At 45.3% G+C, this 22,814-nt stretch overlaps 1 protein-coding gene across 5 annotated transcripts in view; it reads right to left on the reverse strand.

The window, feature by feature from the left end:
* The window catches only part of GLRA2 (glycine receptor alpha 2), a 174,608-nt gene that overhangs the window by 28,313 nt on the left and 123,481 nt on the right, over positions 1-22,814 (reverse strand). For all 5 annotated transcript variants that reach the window (XM_045855991.1, XM_045855987.1, XM_045855989.1 and 2 more), the window contains one exon: positions 10,371-10,520. In XM_045855991.1, the coding sequence (XP_045711947.1) occupies positions 10,371-10,520 (150 nt within the window). The remainder of the gene's footprint in view (positions 1-10,370; positions 10,521-22,814) is intronic.

Below are 22,814 nucleotides of genomic sequence, written 5' to 3' on the forward strand. Positions count from 1 at the left end.
GATGAAAGGAGGAATTGAAGAGAGACATGGATAAGACAGGGATTTCATTTGCAAGGCTGCCTCGGCAAATCTCTCTGCATGTTGCAAAAGGAGCATTCCATATCGCAAGCCCCAGAATAACAGTCCATCATAACACCTAGCAAAGTGGAACACGCTTGGAAGAAAAACACCTTACAAACATTGCAGGCCTCTGCATCCCTGACAAGCACCAGCTCTCCACCCTGGTGCTATAGGGAAATTACAGAGTGCCATGACATTTATTTATATTTGCTGGCTTTCACAATTAAGCGCAAATTCCTAATCCACACAAGTCTGTTAAAGACTCATCTAAACCCCTCAACCTTTAAGACAAAAAACAAACATGCCTACACCTCGCTGGGGAAGAAGTTACAAGCTCTCCGACATCCTGCTTGCTGAGGAAGCAGTTGTTATCTTAATTAATGTTCTATGAAACCCTCTTTAAATACCTTGTTCAAACACGCGGCGCAATGTGAAAAAATTCTAAATGACAAAAGAGAACCTATTCTGTTTCACTGTATTCTTCCTCAAAGAGAGAGGGGGGAAAAAGCTAAAATCACGGATATTATAGAGATTCCTTTCCAAGGACAAGGAAAAAGATCTGGAGAGATTTCCAGTCTAAAAGTGCCTTTATAGAGTACCTTCTTTTCTGGCGGTGAATCTTTCAATGGCTAGTTGCCCACCATGGAATCACTGCAGTGAATGCCCTCGACATGACTATGGACGCATTAGTAGCAAAGGTATGAAGTAATCATAGCACCGTTTTTACAAAAAGCCATTTTAGGAGTCCGCTGGACCCTCGCCATTCAAAGTGCATTTTCTCTGGACTAGCAGCATGAGCATCAGCTGGCACGTGCTTGGTGGAAAAGTCAAGTCTCGGGTGCTGCCTCACTGGGTCAGACTTTCTCGGGCCGGGGCCCACAAGTGCGTGTTTTACCGAGGCCTCCACGTGATTCCCCGTGCACCAGTTTGGGAAGTACTGATCTAGAGTGGAAAGACCAAGATGTAGTCCATCCGCCAGTGCCAGTCTGTGGACTGCTGCAGCCTGCACCTGGGCAAGTGCTTTTGTTGCTGGTGGTCCTCACCTCCTGTGCCTTATTGCTAGACTAACTGAGAAGAATTCTTATAGGCACCCTCCCAATACTGATAAGAAGCCCGATATAGGAAATTCCTCCTGGATTCTTTCTGGAATGGGCGAAATTGTTGTGCTCTTTGTTGAACACCATCCTACGGCCTTCCCATGTTCTTTAATACTAAACATCATTGTGCGCGCCTGTTCATCACCCACGTTTACGTGTTAATCCTAAAAACAAGCTTTTATTATGACTCTTCACACCACTGTATCTTCTCTAGACAAGTGTGACAAAGAACTTCATTTTGTCCTACCCGCATACAAGCATCTTCATCTCCCAGAATCTGGGTATTAATTTACAGTCTGATCCTCGTATTTCCCAGACGCGGGCTCTGCCTTAGTTCATGCATGAAAGTATGCAGCAGAGACCTCGGGTAGGGCATGCAGTGCGTGCATCCGTACGGCTTACGTCTTTACTTCATGAAGGAAACCAATCAGATTTAGTTTCTGTTTCTACTCAGTTGGGTGTGAATTTAAATAAATGAACCCGATGTTCAAAGATAGGCTGCTGGACAGAGTTTGCCTTTTCCTAAGGTAAGGGAGAGATGGCTGGCCATCACCCAGTGGGGCCCTACCTCTCTACGAGTCATGCCGGCATTGACCGTGAGTGAGGTTAGCAGAACCGAAAGTTTGCCCCTGGCTTAGTGGGCAGATGGTGGCAAGGCAGACACAATTTGCATACAAGGAACAAAATAATGAAGACACTTTCATATTGAGCAGTGTAGCCTAACAATATTAGAAACTGGCGTTTTTTCCATGGGAGCACTCTGAACAGTTAGGGCGGATGATCCTTTGTCCAGTGCACAATCCTGTGCGTTGCAGGATGCTGAGCGGTAGCACCTCCCCTTAGACGTGACAACCAAACCTACGTCTTGCTTCATGTTCCTCGTTGGGCAGAATCACCCGGGTTGAGAACCGTTGCTCTAAGCCTTGTGGAGAAGAGGAGAAAAGAGGGAGAAACCTGAAGCAAGGTTCTCCAAGGTTGACCCTCCTTTGATTATAGTTCAGTAGGTTCCTCATTTGCTTAGATCTGTTTGGTTGATTAGGCTTAGTGGTAGTAATGCCTGCATTTCAACAGCCTTCTTTCACAGTCAGTTTACATTCTAATGGGCTTGGAAGGATCTTAATGGGTTCTCGACTTTTGGGGAAAGTGCCCTTGTACTTAATATGTAGATCGGCCAAAGCCAGAAATCAGTGGGAGGGAACATGGAAGATTTCAGCTTGTCCCTAATTCTTTCCACTTGTTTAGACCCTGTAGAGTAAAGGCACAAACTCATGATTTCCATGCTATGATTATAAAAATAGTTGTACGTGGGTCACCTCTCATGCAATCTCATTTCTCTTTGTGAAAGGAAGACGGGTAAAATAAGGGAGTATGTCGGCAGCCTTTCGCAGCTATTGCATGATATTTGATTTTAATTTGTAGATCATGTCCTCCAATAAACTGAGCAACAGCTTTATGACCAGAGCCTGCTACATACCTTTGTGGTCGAAAAAGTAGATACTGAAAAGAGCACTCAGTACACGTAGAAATGTCTACGTGCTGGGCGTCTTTATGACTTTTACCCATGGGACACATTTTATTCTGACCACAGTCTTATGAGGTGAATGCTCTTGACTCCATTCTACAGGTGGGCAAAGTGAGGCACAGAGAAATGTTTTTTTTTTTTTTAAAGTAACCTGCCAAGGACACAGAACTGGTGAATTATAGAGCCTCCACTTGAGGGTTTGCAGCTTAGCGCATCATTTTAGGAAGCGCGCACCACAAGTCCAAAGTTTCAAGCTCTCTCTCAGAATGCCAACCTCAGACAAGGTTAATCTGAGGCCATGAGAAAGGGAAACGCAGAAAGGCCGCTTCCTAATTTTGTCTTAAGCACAGGCGAAGAGAAAGTCACGGTGCCATTCACAAAACACTACACATCCTCCTTTTGGTTAAAATGAGTGCTGCTGACTTACCAATTTTGGGTTTTGTTTTTTTTTTTTGGATCCTCACCCAAGGATATGTTTATTGATTTTAAAAAGGGAGTGTGTGTGTTGGAGAGAGAAAGAGAGAGAGAGAGAGAGAGAGAGAGAGAGAGGGAGAGGGAGAGGGAGAGGAGAAAGAAACGTCAATGTGAAACAGAAATGTTGATTGGTTGCCTCCCATATGTGCCCTGACTGGGGCTTGAACCCGCAACCTAGGTATGTGCCCTGATAGGGAATTACACTACAACGTTTAAGTGTATGGAGATGCTCCTCCAACTAACAGCCACATGGCCAGGGCCCAATTATAGTTTTATCCTTAGTCTATCTAGTCTGTCCTGTTATAGATAAGATTTGTTGAGATGCCCAGTCACAGAATTTGCCCTGCTTGCTGACAGCATCTAGTGTAGAGTGATCCCCTGCTGTCTCTCAACGCACCCAGTTTACCGAGACACCATCCCCACGGCCCCCCATGGCGTGCTTTCTCCCACACTGCGAAGAGCAGTAAACCCAACTTGTTTAACTGCACACAGGCTTGTTTCTTGTGGCCTTTGGCTGAGGGGTGTGGACACCTATTTGTCAGTGTTACAAAGCTAGTGATTTTCTAAATCAGTATCGAAAAGCTTAACACAATCTAGAAAAATGGGCGAAATACAATGAGGGGAAATTTTACGGGAAGACATATAGCACTTTTTTTTTTTTTTAGTCTAGAAAAAACCCAAGCACATAATCAAAAGGAGATAACCTGATAGCTATTTGTATTAATAATAGGACAAAAAGACTTGGGAAATTAACAAGCAGTAGCAAGGTCAAAATGAGCCAATAGGGGAATGTGACTAGTTAAAAGCACTACTGTAATTTAATGCTCTATTAAAAAGCGCACACAAAGAGAGGGGACATTACTGCTCTTCTGTGTTACGTGTTGATCATGGAACTATTTTTCCGATTATGTGACTCAGACTTGAAGATCCCCATTAGCAAACTAGAGAAAGGGTGACCAGCGTGCTGAGGCGCTGTAAGCCATACCATAGGAAGGACTAGATCTATTTATCTCAGAAGATTTGAGGAGGCCTGCTAGCTCACCATCCTGAAATATTTGGGAGGGTGTGTCAGGAAGAGAGGAGGAGGGTTGTACCCCTAAGGAAGAGCAGTGCCAGTCTAACTGGGACCATTCCAGGACCCCATTGATTTAAAGAAGCCACTCCCACGTGACCATTTGCTTTGCGCCCTTGTCTTTTGCCCTTCCTCAGTCGGGCCTGGTGTTGTCTTGGCAAGGGAAGATCCAAGACCCTTGGAACTTTGGGAAGGAAATAGATAGTGCAGGGCTTCGGGACCAATCAGGTGGGGTCACAAGGGCTTCTAGGTTGGTCCCCTCCTGGGCCACTGCATTGGCATTTGAGGCTGACACCTGGATAAAAATAAGGTAGTTCATGGTCCTTGTAAGTTTATTTGCCTCCAATCGGTCAATGGGAAGTTGATCGGTTGAAAATAGGATTCAGGCATTAATAGGGCGAAGTGTCCTAAATATCTCCCATTCCCATCTTAATCTTGTATTCATGTCCAAGAAATGGGTAGAAGTGACGCATGTTATAAAAAGGGACAAATCGGGAACTGGGAGTGCTTGAAAGAGTGGGATTATTTCAGCCCTGTGTGGGATCAGGAAATTCTCCTTTGAGGAATTAACAGTTTAACTCAGAGTCAAAGGATACACAAGGATGGGGAAGGCAGAGAAAATCATGGAAACAATGAGTACTGAATTCTTTCTTTGCCACGTTGACATCGCCCGAGACATTGTGCTCAGGGCCTCCCTTTCTTGCCCTGTTGCCTAATTCGGTGATTTTCTTCCCAGGGAGGACGAAGTCTAAACAGCGTGTTAACATCATTTCCTTTAAAAGGCAGCTCGTCATCTGACGGCCTGAAAGTCATAACCGTGTTCTTAAGCCACAATGTCTGATTAGTCACTGAAAACAAAGAAGGGCTGTGTGGGCAGCTGGGAACCTCCAAAACCAGGCACCCTGCCAGGAGCCAGACAGGGTGCGGCCAGATGTAAGAGGAAAGGGAGAAATGCACGTGAGTCTTTACAGTTCTTGTGCAGAAGTTGTCATAACCTCACACGGTGTGAGAACTGCTTATTGGAGCTGACGAGGTAACATAAAAATAGTGTTTACCACATAGACCTGGGGCATGAGCTTCTAATGAACTGGGCTTACCTCGGCCATAGGGACCTGCAAGTTCTGTCAGTAATGATCTGGGGTTGTTTCTGAGAAGCTCCGCTTGGGCGGAATTGACAGTGACTGCTTTTAGAGATGTAGGAACGATAAAGCAAATACACTGACGGGCAACTTACCGAGTCCTTCCTTGAAAGTGACTTCATTTAATAATTTGATTGTTCAATGCATACCAGGCACTTTTCCCATGCAAGTAAGTGTAACCTCGGGTGTTTTCTCAAGGAATACCTTCCTTGAATAAATCTTAATGCTAATGTCACCTGCAGAAATCGTCTGCTCTTGGTTTTACTGATGCCATTGAAAGAATCAACGTGTAGTGCATTGCGGGGATCAGTCCCCAGAAGAAAATTAAATAGATGACTTTTTTTCACTGGCGGTGGTGGTGTTTTTTTTTAAACTGAGGCCACAGCCTATTAGGGTCTGCGAAAATTTAGTGGTCCTTGAGCAGCTGGGCTGGAACTAGGGCAAAGTGAGTAAAGCCTCAGGTACAACATTTAAGGAGATGCCAAAACGTCACTACTGCAGATAAATATTTTAATGCAGTATTAAAAAAGTCATTGTTAGTGCAAAAATCCATGGTGAACAAAGTTGCCATTTTAAGAAGAACAGGATCTGCCCCTGCACTTGTGTGACTTACCTCACTTGCCTTACCCTAATCTCATCCCCGATGACCAGCATTAAAAAAAAAAAAACAGATTAGAAAATATTAAGAGTGCATTAGAGGTGTCTCATGTGTGTGTGTGTGTGTGTGTGTGAGAGAGAGAGAGAGAGAGAGAGAGAGAGAGAGAGAGGGAATGAGAGAATGCATCCTAACGTGAGATGTAAAATGTAACCTCTGCGCAGCAGCAGTTCAAGTCAGGGATGCTGGAGCCAGACGGCTGCATGTGTGACTTTTGAACATTTTACTGAACCTCGCCTTGCTTTCGTTTCCTCATCTATGAGATGGAGACAAGAACACTGCCTTCCTTATTGGCAGGGTGGCCACTTAATTGATCCCAACAAGGACAATTTTGATAGTGGGAAGGGGCACTAACAGCGTTATGATGTTAAGTGTTGCAAAAATTAAAAAGGCATTATCAAACAGTAAAACAGTTACACATTTACACCATGTAAAATGACAAAACCGTTCAATCATGAACATTCAGATATTCAACAGCAAGAATATTCTGCCTTGTTTTGTTTCATGTTCATGAAATTCTCCACATTTTTTCCCTGTCCCCACCAAGTGGTGGCCTAGTAGCTTCATGGATTTTGCATGCCGTGTCACGGACCAAAACTGGTACCCGAAGTGGCCAGCAGGACAGGGGAGCCCGACCATTGACAGAGACCAAGAAAAAGAATCATTTCTCCCCAGCCTCCTGTGTGTCTGAGTGCACTGTGTTTTATCAGCAAGCCCCTTTGAGCTGTTTTGGAAAGAGTGCCAGTTATGACATTGCTTCTGGAAAGAGCCAAGAAAAGAGGGCAGGGATAATGATGGTGATTTTCTAGACGATAGCACGTGCTACAGTGAGAATGCGTGCACTGCACAGGCACACCCCCGCCCCAGAAGATCACACCCATGGCAGAACCCAGGTGTTCAAAGTGGAGGATGCCACACCCACCTCAGGTTATTCTGTGCTAACTCACACAAGGCAATAGGAAAACACTGAAACCAAGACTTTTCATGGCAAGCGAGGCTGTGTGACCGCACCGCTCACAGAGTTGTGGGAATTAAATCAGTTACTGTAATGGGAAGTGCCTAGGACAGTGCATGCTATATGGTAAGCACTCAAGCAATGTTAACTCTTGTTACCCTTTTGTTTTTCTTACCATGGTTCAGACTCAGAAAACTTGAAAAGCGCTACCTTCGAGAGAAAGGTGCCATTTCCAAAGGGGCAGATAATTGGAAATGTCTCCTGCTCTTTTTTTCGAACTTGAATCGTCAATGACAATAACCACCTTGACTGCAAAGGTCGAGCCTGATTTGTTTTGCTCCCCACCTCGCCCTCAAGTCTTACCTTTGTTAATTAAACTTCATTTTGAATAGCCAGTTTGACAAGCACAGTCAAAATCAAGAACATCTCCATATAAAACACATCAGCTTGGGTTTCTCGATCTTTTCAGAAAACAAAGCAGTGACTCCAACCATATGGGTCCATGACTAAGGTCGAATAGAGGGAAAATTGACAGCAAGCCAGCCCAGGAATTGGGAAAGCCAAGGATGGGGTCAGTTATTTCTATGGATATCGAAGCCCTTCCAGGAAAGGTAACGTTAATCGGAGTGTTGGATTGATTGTGAAAAAGGTGCTGAAGTCATGAACTAATAAGGAGCGTGGCTGTAGGCGCTAGATAACAGCAGTGATAGGAGAAATCAGTGCTGAAGGCGACTGACCTGAAGCTCAGAGGCTCCCATGGGGCTGGGTTTGAGGACGGAGGAAAGTGAAATGATAGCGCCCAGGCATCGCGATGAGGAGCAAGGTGGATGCTTGAGATGGCTGCTAGTGGCAGGCACTAAAGGGAGACTCCTCAGAGATGCCGCGTATATCTAGTTACTTGCCAACTCTACTGGCATGTCTGCTAGGCCTCTAAATTCAACAGCATCAAAATACGGATTTTGAGTTCTACCCCAAATCTGCTCTGTCATAATGGTCCCCCTCTTAAATAGTAACTCCAGTGCACCCAGTTGCTTAAGCCCGATATCTGAGCCATATTCTTCTTTTCCTCACTTTCCCACATCAAATGCATCAGCTTGACCTACTGGCTTTCCCTCCAAAGGATGAACTACTAGCATGTAGTTTCATCGAGGGATTGCTCTTCGTCTGTCCTGTTCAACAATGTGTTCTCAGGCTGCGGACAGTGCTTGGCACACAGTAGGAAGCAAGTATTTGCGGAATGAATGAATGAATCTTGAATGTGACCACTCAGCTCCATTCTCATGATCAATGTCATAGTCGAAGCCAGCAGCGTCTCTCACCTGTATTTGTAAACCATTGCTTCTCACTGATCTGCTGCGGTTGACCCCACAGACTACCCATGCAACAGCCCGACACTTGCGATGTTGAAACTACCCAGTGGATTTTATCAGAATAAAATTCATTCCTTTATACTGGTCTTCTGTATGAACCTGAACTTAGCCTCATTTTCTACCCCTTTGTCTTTCTCATTTGCTACTCCCTGCTGTAGTACCGCCCGGGTTTCCCTGCACTTACTGTATCACAACAAGACTCAGCGGGATGCTTGTGAGAAACACTTCCGTAATTCACAGTGGCCTCTCTGCAGACTCTGATTCATAAAGTTTGGGGTGGAACACGAGAATGTGTACTTTTAACAAGCACTCCAGGTGATTCTTATGATAAGCTTAGGTACAGATCCAGCCTAGGAATCCTCCCCACAGCATTCCAATTATTCAGACTTGAGAAGCAAAATGAAACTCATTTTCTCTCTCTGGTGTAGAAGAACAGGCAATCAGTGGCCACCTGCTATGTTGTGCCAGGGATTTCTGGGAATACAGTTTATGTGCTGAAATGGCCTCACATTCTAGTAAAATTTCCTGGGTAGCACAATGACCTTAAACTTGTGTCACTTTATGCCCGATTCCTGGGGATGAGGTGGAAGAAATGGTTATCACCCATAGGGAGGCAGGGAGGAGGAGACCGGGCATGGCTTGCTATTCAACAGTGTGTAGCAATGGCAGTGTGTGTGGATGCGTGCGTGTGTGCGTGCGCGTCTGTGTGTTCCTTAGGCTGTGGCGGGACAAGAGAGTCCTGAGAGGCAGGGAAGAGAAAAAAGCAGGGCAACCAGCAGGATACCGGCCCAGAGGACATGCAGGGGACATTTGCACATGTAGCTGGGACACAGTGAGCTCATAAAACATATAAGCCCCTCAGTGTAAGAAATCTGAACCACAACAGGTTCTGAGTTTTACATTTCGATCTGGAAGCATTAAACTGGACAATGAAACATCTTTAGTTTTGCTCTGACAGGGTAGCTTATAACTATGGCTTTACCGGCAGGTTTAACTTACTGACTTGTGGGAGGGGGGATTTTGAAAAATATCTCTTATCTCCTGTATACAAACAGTTAACTTTAGTTCTCTAGCGATGTTATTTACCAGCACTAGCGTTCTCCGTATCAAAGGGCATGTTTGTGTCCCAGAATCTGAAAGTGAGAACAAGTGCGAGCCTTCTGGTTTCCTGTAGGAACTTGGCTTATAAACCAGAGCAGTGCTGCTTCTCAAAGGTGACCACGCACTGCAACTGCCTGGCGGGGAGGGAGCTTCAGAAATACTGACTCCTGTGCTCCGTCTCAAGACTGGGATTGAATTGGTATGGAGCGGGAGCAAGGCCTGGGACTTTTGAAAGATCCCCAGGCTAACTGAATGTGCAGGCAAGTTGTTTGGGAAGCACTGAACTGGAGATTTTGAGCCACGTGTTTCAAGCCTTAAGCCTCTGGGACAGTATAAAGTTCGGGTTTGTGCATTAATGTTTAAGTGGAGACAATAACATCCGACTGATTGGATTTATCAAGTTGCAGTCAACATGGGTGGGGGCCCTATTTACATAAAGCCAGAGCAATTGATGAAAAAGTTAATCAAGTGAGTTATGCGCACGAAGTCACACATGCACACACATACCAATTATCAATGTTCAGAACAACAGAATTTTAAAGTAATGTTGTCAGATTGAGTAACTATCTCCAATTAGAGTTGTCAGATAAAACACAGGGCTCTCAGTTACATTTGAACTTCAGATAAACAACAAATAATTTATTAATATAAGTATGTCCTGTGCAATATTTGGGACATACATATACTAAATAGTGTTATCTGGAGTTCAAGTTTAGCAGTGTGCCCTGTATTTGTATTTGCTAAGTGTAGCAACCCTGGCCCAATTGTAAAGGACTGGCCTGAGCAGCAATGCAACAGACTGGGACAGGTCAGGGCAAAAATGAAGCTTCGCTTCTTGCTCATTATGTGCTCTGTTTCCTGAATTACGTTGTCCGCCCCACCGCCTCAAGTGCAACCTGACTGTCTGCTTGAGGCTCCACTGTACCTTATTCTGCCTCTTCTGTCGTCTTCGGAGCCGCAGGAACTCCTTGTGCTGCCTGGAGACAAAGTTCACTGCCGCGTACTCCAGTAGGGCGGCGAACACAAACAGAAGGCACACTGCCATCCAGATGTCAATGGCTTTGACATAGGAGACCTACGAGAGACAGAGAGAGGCGCCGTGAAAGCTTGTGCAGAAACCCTGTTCGTAATCATAATGTTGTGTTGAGGTCCGCCCTGCCTGGTCTTAGGAATCTGCAACCGCCTGTGACTATGGCTGAGTAAGAGGCCTCCGAACCAGGAGATGCTAAGGAGACAAAAACTTATTTCCCTGGCATGAACGCTGCCTGTTCTAATGCCTGGCTCCCTTTGCATGATTGGCAGTCAATGACGGGTAACGATTCTCTAGGAAAGAGAATGAATCTAAGACAGACACGATCACGTGGGAATGCCCTAAGGGAAGAGACTCAGGGGGCTGTGGAAATGACGGGGTGATCGACATCAACCCCTGCCCCCTCAGCTTTGCCAAAGCCTGAGTCCTTGAGAATTCCAAGTCTCCCAGCTGCTTTTGTCTCCTCTGCCTGACTCAGACCTGCGGAAATAACAGGGACACTGCAGTCCAGACCAGAGTCGGCGGACCCCCGGGGTAATCTAGGCCTGAGACATAAAATATAAAAGACCCTGTGAGATCTGCTTGCTGGAGGATACTCTTTAATTAAAATATGAAGGCACAGGGAGGAAACAAAACTAAGTTTTTAAGTCCTGTAGTCTTTTGAAATGGTAAACCCCCAAAATCTCTGGCTTAGGATCCCAGCAAGAGATCTGCCAGCGCCTTTCAAAGCGAACTACTTGTAATTTGCAAACGGTATTTGTATTCAAGAATAAAAGCCTGCTTGGGTGAAAAGACGGGGTGCTCTCCACTAGAGAGAGTGGCCGTTCTGTCCCCATTTCCCCACAGGACCCGGTTGTCTCTGTGTATGTTTTTCTCATGTTTCGATGAGCATCTGCAGCAGGGATGGATACTGCTGGCCAGTATCCGCCACAATGTTGTGAGCAGCAGAAGAACGTCATTTGCAGATGCTGGGCGGAGCTGGGAAAGTTGCACGCACCACCACAGGTTCCCCCCACCCCCGCCAGTGTCCTGAGCCGGGTTCCACCTCTCTCAGTGGAGCCTCCTCCCTGAGAATGGTCCACAGATGACTGCAAGAATTCCCATAGTGCAGAAAAGAGAAATGAAAACAAAGCTTCACAGTAAAATAGAGTGGCCACCATGCTCGGAACTGCTCAGTTTCTTGTTGTTGTTTTTGCCCTTAACATTTAAAGACAGACAGAATTATGATCATTCCAAAACGTGGATGAGAAAGAAACTATGTCTGGTCTTTGGCCCTTCAAAAACCAATTTTTAATTTTCATTGGCCTGTTGACCCTGACTGGCATGGAAACACTTTTCTTAAATGGTTTGAGACTATCACAATTCAAGAACATCGAACCAAATAAAGCATCAGGGCTTGAGCCTTGGGGAAGGAAGGTACCTGGCTGGTGGAGGATTTAGCACACCTTGTAATTTAATAAAGCAGGCTTTCAAGACAAATACTTCTTACTTGCAATGGAAAGTGCTCCTCGTCTCATTTAACTTCCAATTCTTTCTTTAAATATAAGGGGGAAAATAGATGAAGTTGGAATATATTGGACCCCAGACTACAAAGGATGCTTATCAAACTGCCAGCTGAATGTGTACTAACTAGTCCTAATTTTTAAATAGGTTTTCCTATTTTGGGGGTGGCTAACACTGAGTTCTCGCCAACTGGTATTTTAAACACTTTATATCTATTAATTTTCTAACCATCACAACAGTTGTATTGTTCCCATTTTCTGACGAGGAAACTGGGTTACAGAGGGGTTAAATTATTATCCGGGGTCACAGAGTTAATAAGTGGTCGAGCTAAGATTGGAATTGGATCCTAGCCGGCTAGTGAATTTCCTTTCCGAACACACACAAACACTTTAGTAGGATTATACAGTTTGTGTCTTGCATTTCCCTTTGACCTTTATAGTGAGCATTTTCCATGTCGTTTAACATTCTTCTAAACCATAATTTCCAGTGCTTGCGTAATGGCCCATGCCATGATTAATCAGTCTGTGTTATAGGACATTTAGGTGATGTTTAGTTTTATTTTGGGGGGCTGTGAAAATTCTTCCTCCCAAATATTTGACTATATGCTTATTTATTAGATCAATTTGTAGACTGGGATTATGGGAATAAATGCTATGAAAATCGTTTCTTCACTTAGAAAGTTAGTAGCAGCACAGAGGATATAAAAGCAGAGATTCCAGAGCGAGATGCCCCAATAAGAAACACTGCTCTGTTCCTGATGGTCTCTATACCTTTGCCAATTGTTAACCTACCTGTGGCCCCTTCCTCATCTGTCTGTGGGATAATAGTACCTGTCTTATAGAATTATATGGAGAAAATCACTTAATATATGCAAAGTGCTTAGAATAGTATCTGGCACAACAGAGTAAGTGCTATAGAAATATTTACAATTTGTCTACATATGAGTGTGATTTTGTTAATGGATAAATATTGGAAGAGACAAAAATCAACAAGGAAAAAAAGAAATCACTCACACTCCTAATATATTCCAGTTACTTTTAAGGCTACCACCTTCCTTACACTGTCTCAGTCCATCTGAACTAGTTGTCGGTCCCACATAAGTTGTGACAAACTGGTCCAGCACCTTGTCATCTTCAACCCCGTCAATGATCACTCTTCTTACGTGGGATGCTCTTCTCATTCTTTCTGATTAACAGGCTCCTCAGAATCCTTCAGGACGTGGCTCACAAACCAGCACCCCTGAGAAGTCTCCCCAAACTCTGTACTTTCTCCCATCTGGGTTAGAGGCCCCCTTGCTTTCCTCCCTTATCACTTTCTATTGAAACTATCTGCTGTTCCTTTTTAGACTACAGGCTTCCCTGATCCCAGCGCTAGACCTGTAAGTTTTTTTTTCTGGGCAGGCCCTGGGAAGTATTACTCTTTGCATCACCAGAGCAGGACCTGGCAAATAGCTAGTAAGCATTAGATCGGAGGGATGGATGGATACATGAATGGTTGAGTGATGGAAGGATGGAAGGAACAAAAAAACTATCTGGCCACCTTTCCATTTTCGTGCTTTAATTTCAACAACTCTACACTATATCACATTATCCACAATTTCATACATTTGATATTTTTAACTGTGGACTATTAGCGCAGTTCCATTCTCTCGGCATACCTAGCATTCCTGGAATGTTTCTTTCCTTAATAAGCAATCATCTGTCTTGTATTTGCTCTTCTGGAGCAATCCTATTCTCTTGTAATAATAGAGCATTTCCAATCACAGTGTTCCCAGTTATATATTATTCAGATAGCCCATAAATGTTTTAAGACCCAATAATGAAAGGAATTTGTCAATGCTTGAGATAGGTCCACACTGAAAGCTGAGTCCAATAGAGCTGACCATCATTCCTCCCCTTCCTGGTGTCTACCACATTCAGTCATTCGTAAACCGTTTCCCCATCTCTTCCTGGCCATCAGCAGGCCAAGCACGTATTGGGCTTCTTTTATAGCTGCTCATAAATGAATCCTTTCAGTCTCTTAATCATTTTGGTTGGTTTCTGACTCTTTCCAGCATTGAAGTGCTGGTATTAAATGCATTATTCACATGGATTTAGAGGGTGTTGTGAGACATCTATTACATACGGTGTGATGTCCCTTGGTGCTAGTCTCTCAGGATTGAAATGCCTTTTTGTGGCTTTTACCCAGCTCTGATGTCAGCTTCTCTCTGTGTGGCAGCTAATCCTTAGATGTTTTCAGCTCACATCTTCCCCTGTCACATTCTTTTTTATGATTCTTGGGCTTATAGGATGCCTTTCTGAATTACTTTACTATAGTCTTGCAAAATAGTTTTCAAAGGTAATTAAGCTCTCCAAATGCTATTATGATTCACTGAGTCCCAGGCATATCTCACTTAGAAAAATAAACATTGCTAGCCTACTATGTGGAAGGCACTGTACTAAGTGCTGGGAGATGGAAGAGAAGACATAAGGATAACTGAGATGCACATTAGTTCTTCCTAGGGCTTCCCAGACCACCCTCCAGGAAGCCCCATTCACTCTGTGGTCCAGCAAGTGTCATTCACATAGGTCAGGGAGCAGCACGTCAGGGCCTGTGGATCAAATCTGGGCCACCATATGTTTTATAAATAAAGTTTTATTGGAACACAGCCATACTCATTCATTTACATATTGTCTACAGATGCTTTTGAACTAAAATGGCAGAGTTGAGTGGTTGTAACAGACACCATATGGCCTGCAAAGCCTAAAATACTTACTGTGTGGCCTTTTACAAAAAACGTCTGCCAGCCCTTGACCTAGACCGTAGTGTCATTTGGTTTTTCCCGGGGTTGTACATCCCAGTGGCCCTGCTTCATGCTTGAGAAACCCATGGTCTATCGAGGGAGAAAGTCAGGTGACGAAACGGATGGTCCCTCGTGCCCAAGTACGGGAAAGATCAAAAGGCTGATGGAATATGGGGAGGTTGATGTTGACAGGGAAAATCAGAAAAGGCTTTATTGCTTGGATGGTGTAGCATTTGACTCAGGGCTTGAGAAAAGCCAGGCCTCTGAGGGGTGCAAGAGGCCTGAAAAGCAAAGCCATGAAGATGGAAGAGAGTGGATGGGCTCGGGAATGATGGCCAGGACAGGCTGGGTCCCTGGGAAGTGCCTGGTGAGGTGTGGACAGATCGCCGAGGCCAGCACGTCGGAGGCCAGGCAGAGGGGTTTGAGTTTCAGAATGCTGCTAACAATAAGCTAATGATGGTTTCGAGGTGGAGTATTGATGTGGAAGTCCTTTTCTAATATTTGTGAATTTCTTTGTCTACAACAGCAAGAGTCTTAGCAAGAGCAGACACCTCCCCACCCCCCCGCCCACTTACAGAAATTTACCTCCCCTTGTCTTGCCATTCTCAACTCTGCACGGGTCTGGCTCTCTTCCAAGCTTTGCAACGACATCTCTGAATCCTTTGCTGGGTCTTCTGATTGTTTTTGTGTTCCTTGAACTTTTTCAATCTTCACTCTTAGTCTTCATGTCCTTAATGAACTCATCTGCCCCTATAGTTTTCTTCTTATTTGTGTGTGTATGTGCGTGTCCTATGGGAGAGATTGGCCAAGTTCTCACGAATCCTGTTTCCTCTTCCTGGGACACCAGCAAACTAAGGTTTCCATTTCATTTGGCCCCCCAGCGGAATGTGGATAGAAGTAGTATACGCCATATCAAAGCCTCCAAAATCTCCCATGAAGTCCTTAGAACTTAACCCTTCTGCAGCCACCTTGGATGTCACCTGTTTAAGATGGCAGTGCCATAAAATGGAAGGAGTCGGGAGTCCTACAAAGGCCCAGGGCCACCCGTTCCTCCGTGGAGTGTAATCTGAATGGGACATACGTTTGTACTGTATGAAGCCATACAGATTTCAGGGTTTTGTTTTCCCAGCACTCCCAAACTCATCACTGAGACCTGACCTCTCACCAGCGTTCCTGTGTTAATTCCAGGAGGGCTGCAGTTAGCATGTGCAAAATCAAACTCCTGAAATGCCCCTCCTTCCCCATTTTCTCTCACTGGGATCTTCCCACTAGCAACCCTAGTTTCATCATTGGTTCTTTCCTTGCCTTCATCTCCATATTCAGTCTCTTGCAAAGTCTCACCATTTCTCCCTGCACAGCACCCTTGGGTTTCCTCTCTTGTCTCCATTCCAAAGATGTCACTGCAACCGGGACCATCAGCACTTACACCTGGTTATTATAACCCTTCCTGACTGATCCCCCTGTATGCAGTTTCTCTCCATGGCACTTTATCCTTTTGCTTCTGCACGATTAAATTTAAAACACCAATTTTATTTTGCAACACACCTGCTTAAGAACAACTCTGGCTGCCCACGACAAACTCTGGTATCTAAGATCTTGCACAGCGGGTGTCCACCCTAGTTATTCGGTCTTAACGCCACTCTTCTCCAACACGAACCTTGTACTTCGTTTACGCAATTCTGCTTAACCTTGAGGCAACTGCATCCATTCCTACTGAGAATCCCAGTCGTTCTCAGATAGATGTGATTTTGCACTCCAGGGGACACTTGGCAACGCCTGCAGATATTTTGGGTTGTCGCAGTCAGGGGGAGGTGCTAATGGAATCTGGTAGGCTGAGGTCACAAATGTTGCTAACCGTCTGATAATGTACAGGACAGCGGCCATGATGAATGTTATGCAGTGCTGACCGTCAGTAATTCTGAGTTTCATACATTCTGAGATTGAGAAAGCAACCGTCCCCAAACCAGGTGTCAATGTATACTCCAGTAGTTCTCATTTGGGGGTCACATTGCCCCGATAGGACATTCCCAATGTCTGAAGACGTTTTTCATTGTCCTAACTGGGGGGTGGGGCTTTTCCCCTGGCTCGCCGTGGGTAGAGGCCAGGCACACCGCTGAGTGTCCAACAACGCATAAGACAACGCCCATGACAAAGAACTGTCCAAGCCCTGAATGTTCATTGTATTAAGGTTGAGAAATCCTTATACTCTTCTCTCAGCATAGAAATTCTTCCTGCCTTTTCTGTATCTTCATTTCCAGATCATTTCTCAAGGAATAGCTCAAATTCCATCTCCAGAGTGATACTTTCTCTGTCTATTCTAGCTTTGAGCCCAGTGGTCCTACCTGTCTTTGGAATTTGTAATGCACTTATAGTGTCATACAAGTTAGTGTTTGCTTCATGTATGCATGTTTTATCCACCCAACTAAAGTACAGGTACTTGCCGGGTGAAGACTCAGTGATGTTTTTTTGTATCTATGCCGGCAGTGACAAGTCTTTGCGTATATAGTAACTGCCCCATAGTTACTGCTGATTGACGCATTATTCAAGCCATATATAAATTCAGATTCTTTTCATAGTCCCTGCTATACATAAAGGCTTGGATAGAGCAGATAGAGAGGAAGAGAGACAGAGAGAACAAACTAAAAGGAAAAAAATAGCTTAGGTCTTTTAAAGCTGATAGCTGATGATACCCAGATTACTCTTGGTTTATTTTTACTTAGGGCAAGAAGAATGCTTGTTATTCTCATGACTTTACATCGTGAAGAAGTGGAGCGAGTCAAGTGGTTTGGGTTTTTGTGGCACCAGATAAACAGCAGATACTTGAACAGATCAAGTAGATGGTGGAATTCAGCTCATTGCTCAGTTTCGGCATCATGCTGACATTTCCAGTATTGTTCTTTTAATACTGTTTTGGCATTTTTGAGAACTCAGGCAAGTTTCCTTGAGTTGGCCTCTTATTAATTATATATTCAGATCAGTTTCAAAATGGAAAATGAAGCCACGAATTTATTTACTTTAGTCCCATAATGTGTTTTGTCTATATTCAAAACCTATACCATTTTCTGTGTCATGAAGCTAGTTGTTCATGGCCTGGGCCATTTTCTTTCTTTCTTTTTTTTGTTAATAGTTTTTTTTTTAAAAGATTGTATTTACTTTTAGACAGAGGAAGGGAGAGAGAAAGAGAGGGAGAGTGACATCAGTGTGTAGTTGCCTCTCTCACGCCTCCTCCTGGGGACCTGGCCTGCAACCCAGGCATGTGCCCTGCCTGGGAATCAAACCAGCAACCCTTTGGTTCGCAGGCCAGCACTCAGTCCAATGAGCCACACCACCCAGGGCTGGGCTATTTTCTACGTGGTATTTATCTCCAGCAAGGAAGAGTGGATCACTGTGTAAGGATTGTCTAACTGTCCTTACAGCTCAGATGTCCTTGCCATCCCTCATGGACAAGGCACTCCCACCTGGCAACTTGCTAACTAAAATATATCCCCATTGCTAGCCAGTGGGCTGACCCCGAGAGTTTGTGACATCCCTCTAGCAGCCAATCCAGGAAGACTGGTTATGAACACGTATAGAGAAGTCCTCTACAGCGGAGAAAAATTACTAATGACTGTAATCAACCAAGTGTTGTTTTTAATAGAAAAGAGGCAAAATATAATTCATAGAGCAACCTGAAAATACTAAGATATTTTTCTTTTTTTTTTTTTTGAAGTGGAATGGTCTGGCACACATACCTGCTTGAGCCAATGCTTAATCCTTCGCACACTATGCATGCAGACCACCGCTAAAGCAGAATAGAAGCTTTTCTGCTCTGTATGGTACAATCTCCTTGCATTTAATTTAGAAGACAGAATGTAATTAACCCTGATAATGCAGCTGTGAAATGAAAGCTGCCCGTCGGTCACAGGCAGCGGACTTGTGGTTCCATCCCATGGAACAGAAGCCTTCAGTAGCTCCAGTCAACCTTTGGGTTGAGCGCTATGGAGTATATCACTGTCCTCCCCATCCTCATTTTCTGGGAGAGAAGAGTAAGCTTGTTAAATACATGTCTCAATCTCTCACAGCAAGTAATCAGCAAAGGTGGAAAGGAGAATCCCGGCTTTGATTTTTGATTCCTTCTCTCACCTGCATTCAGTCACGGTAAAAGGATCATCAGAAAAAAATATAGACTGTCAAATTAATCCTAATGCCAGAGATCCACGGTGGCGTACAATTTGATCTTCCAGTTTCACGGCCAAGTTGCCATTTTTATTGCCTAATTAAAGAGCTGACATCTGTTTCATGCCAGGAAGATCAGATTGCCTTGGCAGAGGGCTAGTGGCAGCACGGAGTCCCTGGCCTATCCCAGTGTCACCACTGCCATGCCATCGCCTCTCTCTGTCTTACGCTCTCCTTGGGTTCTGGGTAGTGTATTAATAGAGTAAACACTACTTGTGCAGAGGTGCTGTTTGCACAAACAGCCATCGGGTGGCAGTGCCTCCAAGGCTGGTATCTGCAGGAGCCAACTAGTTACACATGGTACTGGTTAACAGAAGTTTCATGAGGACAGGAGCTGAACGACCTCCGGGGACCACTTGGTTGGGTGTTGGTTGACCCGCTGGCCTAGTGAACTGATACTGCTTCCAAAGAGGAGTAAGTTCCTCTCCCTTATGTTGCTCCGAAAACTTCAAAGTAACCACGTGAGTTTTGTGAGGAGAGAGGTAAGAGAAGGGTAGAGCTGCCAGCCCCGGGATACCTGAGGAATGCTAGGTGATACCCACTGTTAGAGGTAGCACAGCGATAACTTACAGAAGGTTACCCCCAAGTGTCAGCCGTATGTGAATGTAGGCATCTGGGAGAGGGAGCCAAGGTGGGCAGGGAGGGAGTGGCATCGGGAGGAAGCAGGACTAGTGGGCATCTTCTCCCCTGTGTTTCCACTGGCTACATGACTCATCCTATGCTCCGCCGATAGACAGGAACACTGATGCCTTCCATTGTTTGCTTCCTGTGGCTGCATTTGCAATGACAAAACAAGTGCAGGACACTCCTTCTCAAACAGGAGCAGGAGTGAGGATGGAGTGGAGTCAGGAGCAAATTGCCCACTAGTGTAAAAACAACCCCAGTGAAGGGTGCGTTGGGTCATCGCAGTATTGGAAAGACAGCCCCAGACTTTGGGGACTAATGAAATGATGCTCCACTTAATAGAGATTTGTCTAGGTAGTGTGTGTGTGTGTGTGCGCACGTGCATGTGTGTGTGTGGGGGGGGAGAAATTGGGGAGAATGCAAAGATGGGAAAGAGAGGAAGGAAATGAACAGCTTTGCAACCAGGCTAACTTGAATTTGAATCCTAGCCGAATGGCCAGTGAACTGGGGAAAATCACTTAACCTTTCGGAATCTCATATTGAAGTCGGGCCCAAGGATTCCAATGTTGTGGAATTGGTGAAGGATCGGATAAGACACTTTATGTAAATCTTCACACTTATTTGGCAGATTGTAGGGACTTAGTCACATGGACTTGCCAGGGATGAGCTCTTGAAGACATTGCATAATTCAAAACTTGCATAATTCAGGGCAGTTTTCCCTAGAGGAAAAATGTTAAGTAGAATTTGTTGTATTTCATGTTCCGTGCATGCATTAAGACTCTATTAGTATTTTTGTATTGCTCTATTCAAATTCACATAAGCTAAGGTCACATAAAATGGAACCTTGGTGTAGCGAGCACTCCTGTACGTCAGGGGGAATGAGATACGCTGTTACAAATATAAAACGAAACAGCAAACCACCACTGCCATCAAAAGAGAAAGCTTGCAACAACACAACTCTGTGAGTTACGTCCTTGATTCATGTAAGAAAACTGAGATTACGCTCATTAACTTTGCCAAGATCTCACAGAGAAAGGGTGGTTGAACTTTTTGGGTCTACTCTGGCTTGATGTTACACTCTGTGCTTTTCAGGCTCACTGACCCCTGTGGGAACGTCCCTATTTGGGGAGTGAGTCAGGAAAATTACTCACACACTGCGGTTTCACCAGAAGACAACATCTAATGTGAGAGAGGGGTGAGAAAGTGCGCGCAGTGGGGAGAGGGACGGTATGAAAAGAAATGTGTAAAGATGACAGATAACCACACCGTTCTTCCTTCGCTTTGCCAGTCAGCAGTGAGTGCTGTTTCCACTTCTGTATCGATGTCCCCAACCACCCCAGCCCAAGTTCAAGTTTTCTACTTGTGAGCAAGGGAGGAGGGGAGGGGAGTTGAATATAAACTCTCCAGGCTTGTTCTTTGGATGAAGGCCGAGTGAAAGGCCCTGAATGCTGGATAGGGTTTATAGTGATGGCAGGGCTTTTCTCCTGCTTTGCATCTGGGGTTCCTCGGAGAGGGGACTTGATGGGAAGGGTAGGCAAGTATGGGAAAGCCGAGGAGCACACACGGCCTAGACTGGAACTTCCAAGTTTGCTACGCTCCTTAGAGTAGGGCGAGGAGGCCAGACCGGGAAGGCACCTGGAACAAAGCTCTCACCCCCAACCACTTCTGAAACGCAGAGCCTTACGAGAGTGAGTGGAAGGCCAGTGCTGAGTGGGGCCATGCAGGCTACTGGTCATCAGACCGCCATCGTGGTAGTGTATCCTGATGCCAACCTGAGATGGGTAAGATAGCCGGGGGATGGGGGGTCTTGGCCACAAAATGCTGACAGCCTTGAATAGCCCAGTTCCACCTGCAGTGATAGAGAAGCCATTTCTTCAAGAATACCTAGAACCTCGTGATGAGTCCAAGGTGCAAAGAGGTTTCTCTAGGCATGGACTCTGCACATGACGCCTCTGAGCACCGGGGCGCTACATCCTGGCGATGAGGACAGGTATTTCTTTGGTGTAGGGCCAGAGAGTATTTCACAACTGAGAATATAGTGTAAAACAGTAATGCCATTGAATGGCAGGGTCAGTGGAAGCCAGGAAGTTTCACTGCCCAGCCCCCGGCCTGTGGCCTGGTTTTAACACCGTCTCTGTAGTTTAATGGGAGCTCGCAGTGGAGGAAGTCTCCACGGGAGCCACCTTGACAGAAACCTTCCATTCTTGGCGTGAGACCCCAGGCACTCGGGCCTGGTGTGTGCTAAAGCTCTTGAAGCTAATCAGCTGCCCACCGGCTCATACCGGCCAAAGGGAAACCGAAATAGCAAAATCCCGGGCGCCCATCGTGTTGCAGGTTCCATGTGGGGAGGAGAAACACAGGAAGAGGAGCCGCAGGTCAATCAGAGGTTGGGAGTTAATGTGGCACAAAAGCCCCTGACTGGGCTGGTGACCTCACTTTTCGTTCCTGTAAATTACCAGACAACTGGCCTCCACTGCGTCCATTTCCTGTAGCTGAGCAGCATTTCGATGCGAGCCGGCTCCACGCCTTTCTCCTCGCCTCAAACACCAGAAGCCCAAACCACCCACTAGTAATTACTTATTTGCAATAGATATTAGCCTGCCGAAGCCTGGTCTAATTAAAAAGAAGTCCTACAGCCTCTTGAATGGAAGGACACAAATAGATGTGCGAGCTCTTTGAAGGAATAAAAAAGGCCGTGCCTTCAGGAGGCATTGTTATATTGCAGTATGGAAGTGTACAGACTGCTAAGAAAGATAAATTGTCAGTGTGAAAAGATTTCGGTTGGGCTCATTGAGCATATCAGTTTGTAATATATCCGTTGCACAGATCTGCTTCAGAGAGATCAGTCTCGGTCCCTGGCTGGCAATCAGTCCTGTAGGATTATAATAACGAAGAGGAGGTGGCAGCGCCGTGATGGAGGGAGCTGGGGGGTGCCAGGGATGTGTGTGGGTCTTGGCAGAATCGGCCACATCATTTCACCTTGCTGGGCCCCGGGTTCCTTCTGGAAACTACAAAGGGCTTCTATGAGTACCTCTAAGGTATCTGCCATTCTAGGATTCTGTGACTCATGGAAAAGAGAAAGTAGCAAGAGAGGAAGCGGAGTCAGTAGCGGACTGGGGCCCAGTCTGAAGGTGGTCAGAGCCCCGAGTCCCAGTGGCAGCCTCTGGCCCTCTGCCCTGCCTCCGTCCCCCCTTCAGGGGCATCCAGTAACGCAT

This window comes from Phyllostomus hastatus, unplaced genomic scaffold (assembly GCF_019186645.2).
Source record: "Phyllostomus hastatus isolate PE091 unplaced genomic scaffold, TTU_PhHast_1.1 phas_scaffold_12, whole genome shotgun sequence".
Taxonomy (NCBI): Eukaryota; Metazoa; Chordata; class Mammalia; order Chiroptera; family Phyllostomidae; genus Phyllostomus; species Phyllostomus hastatus.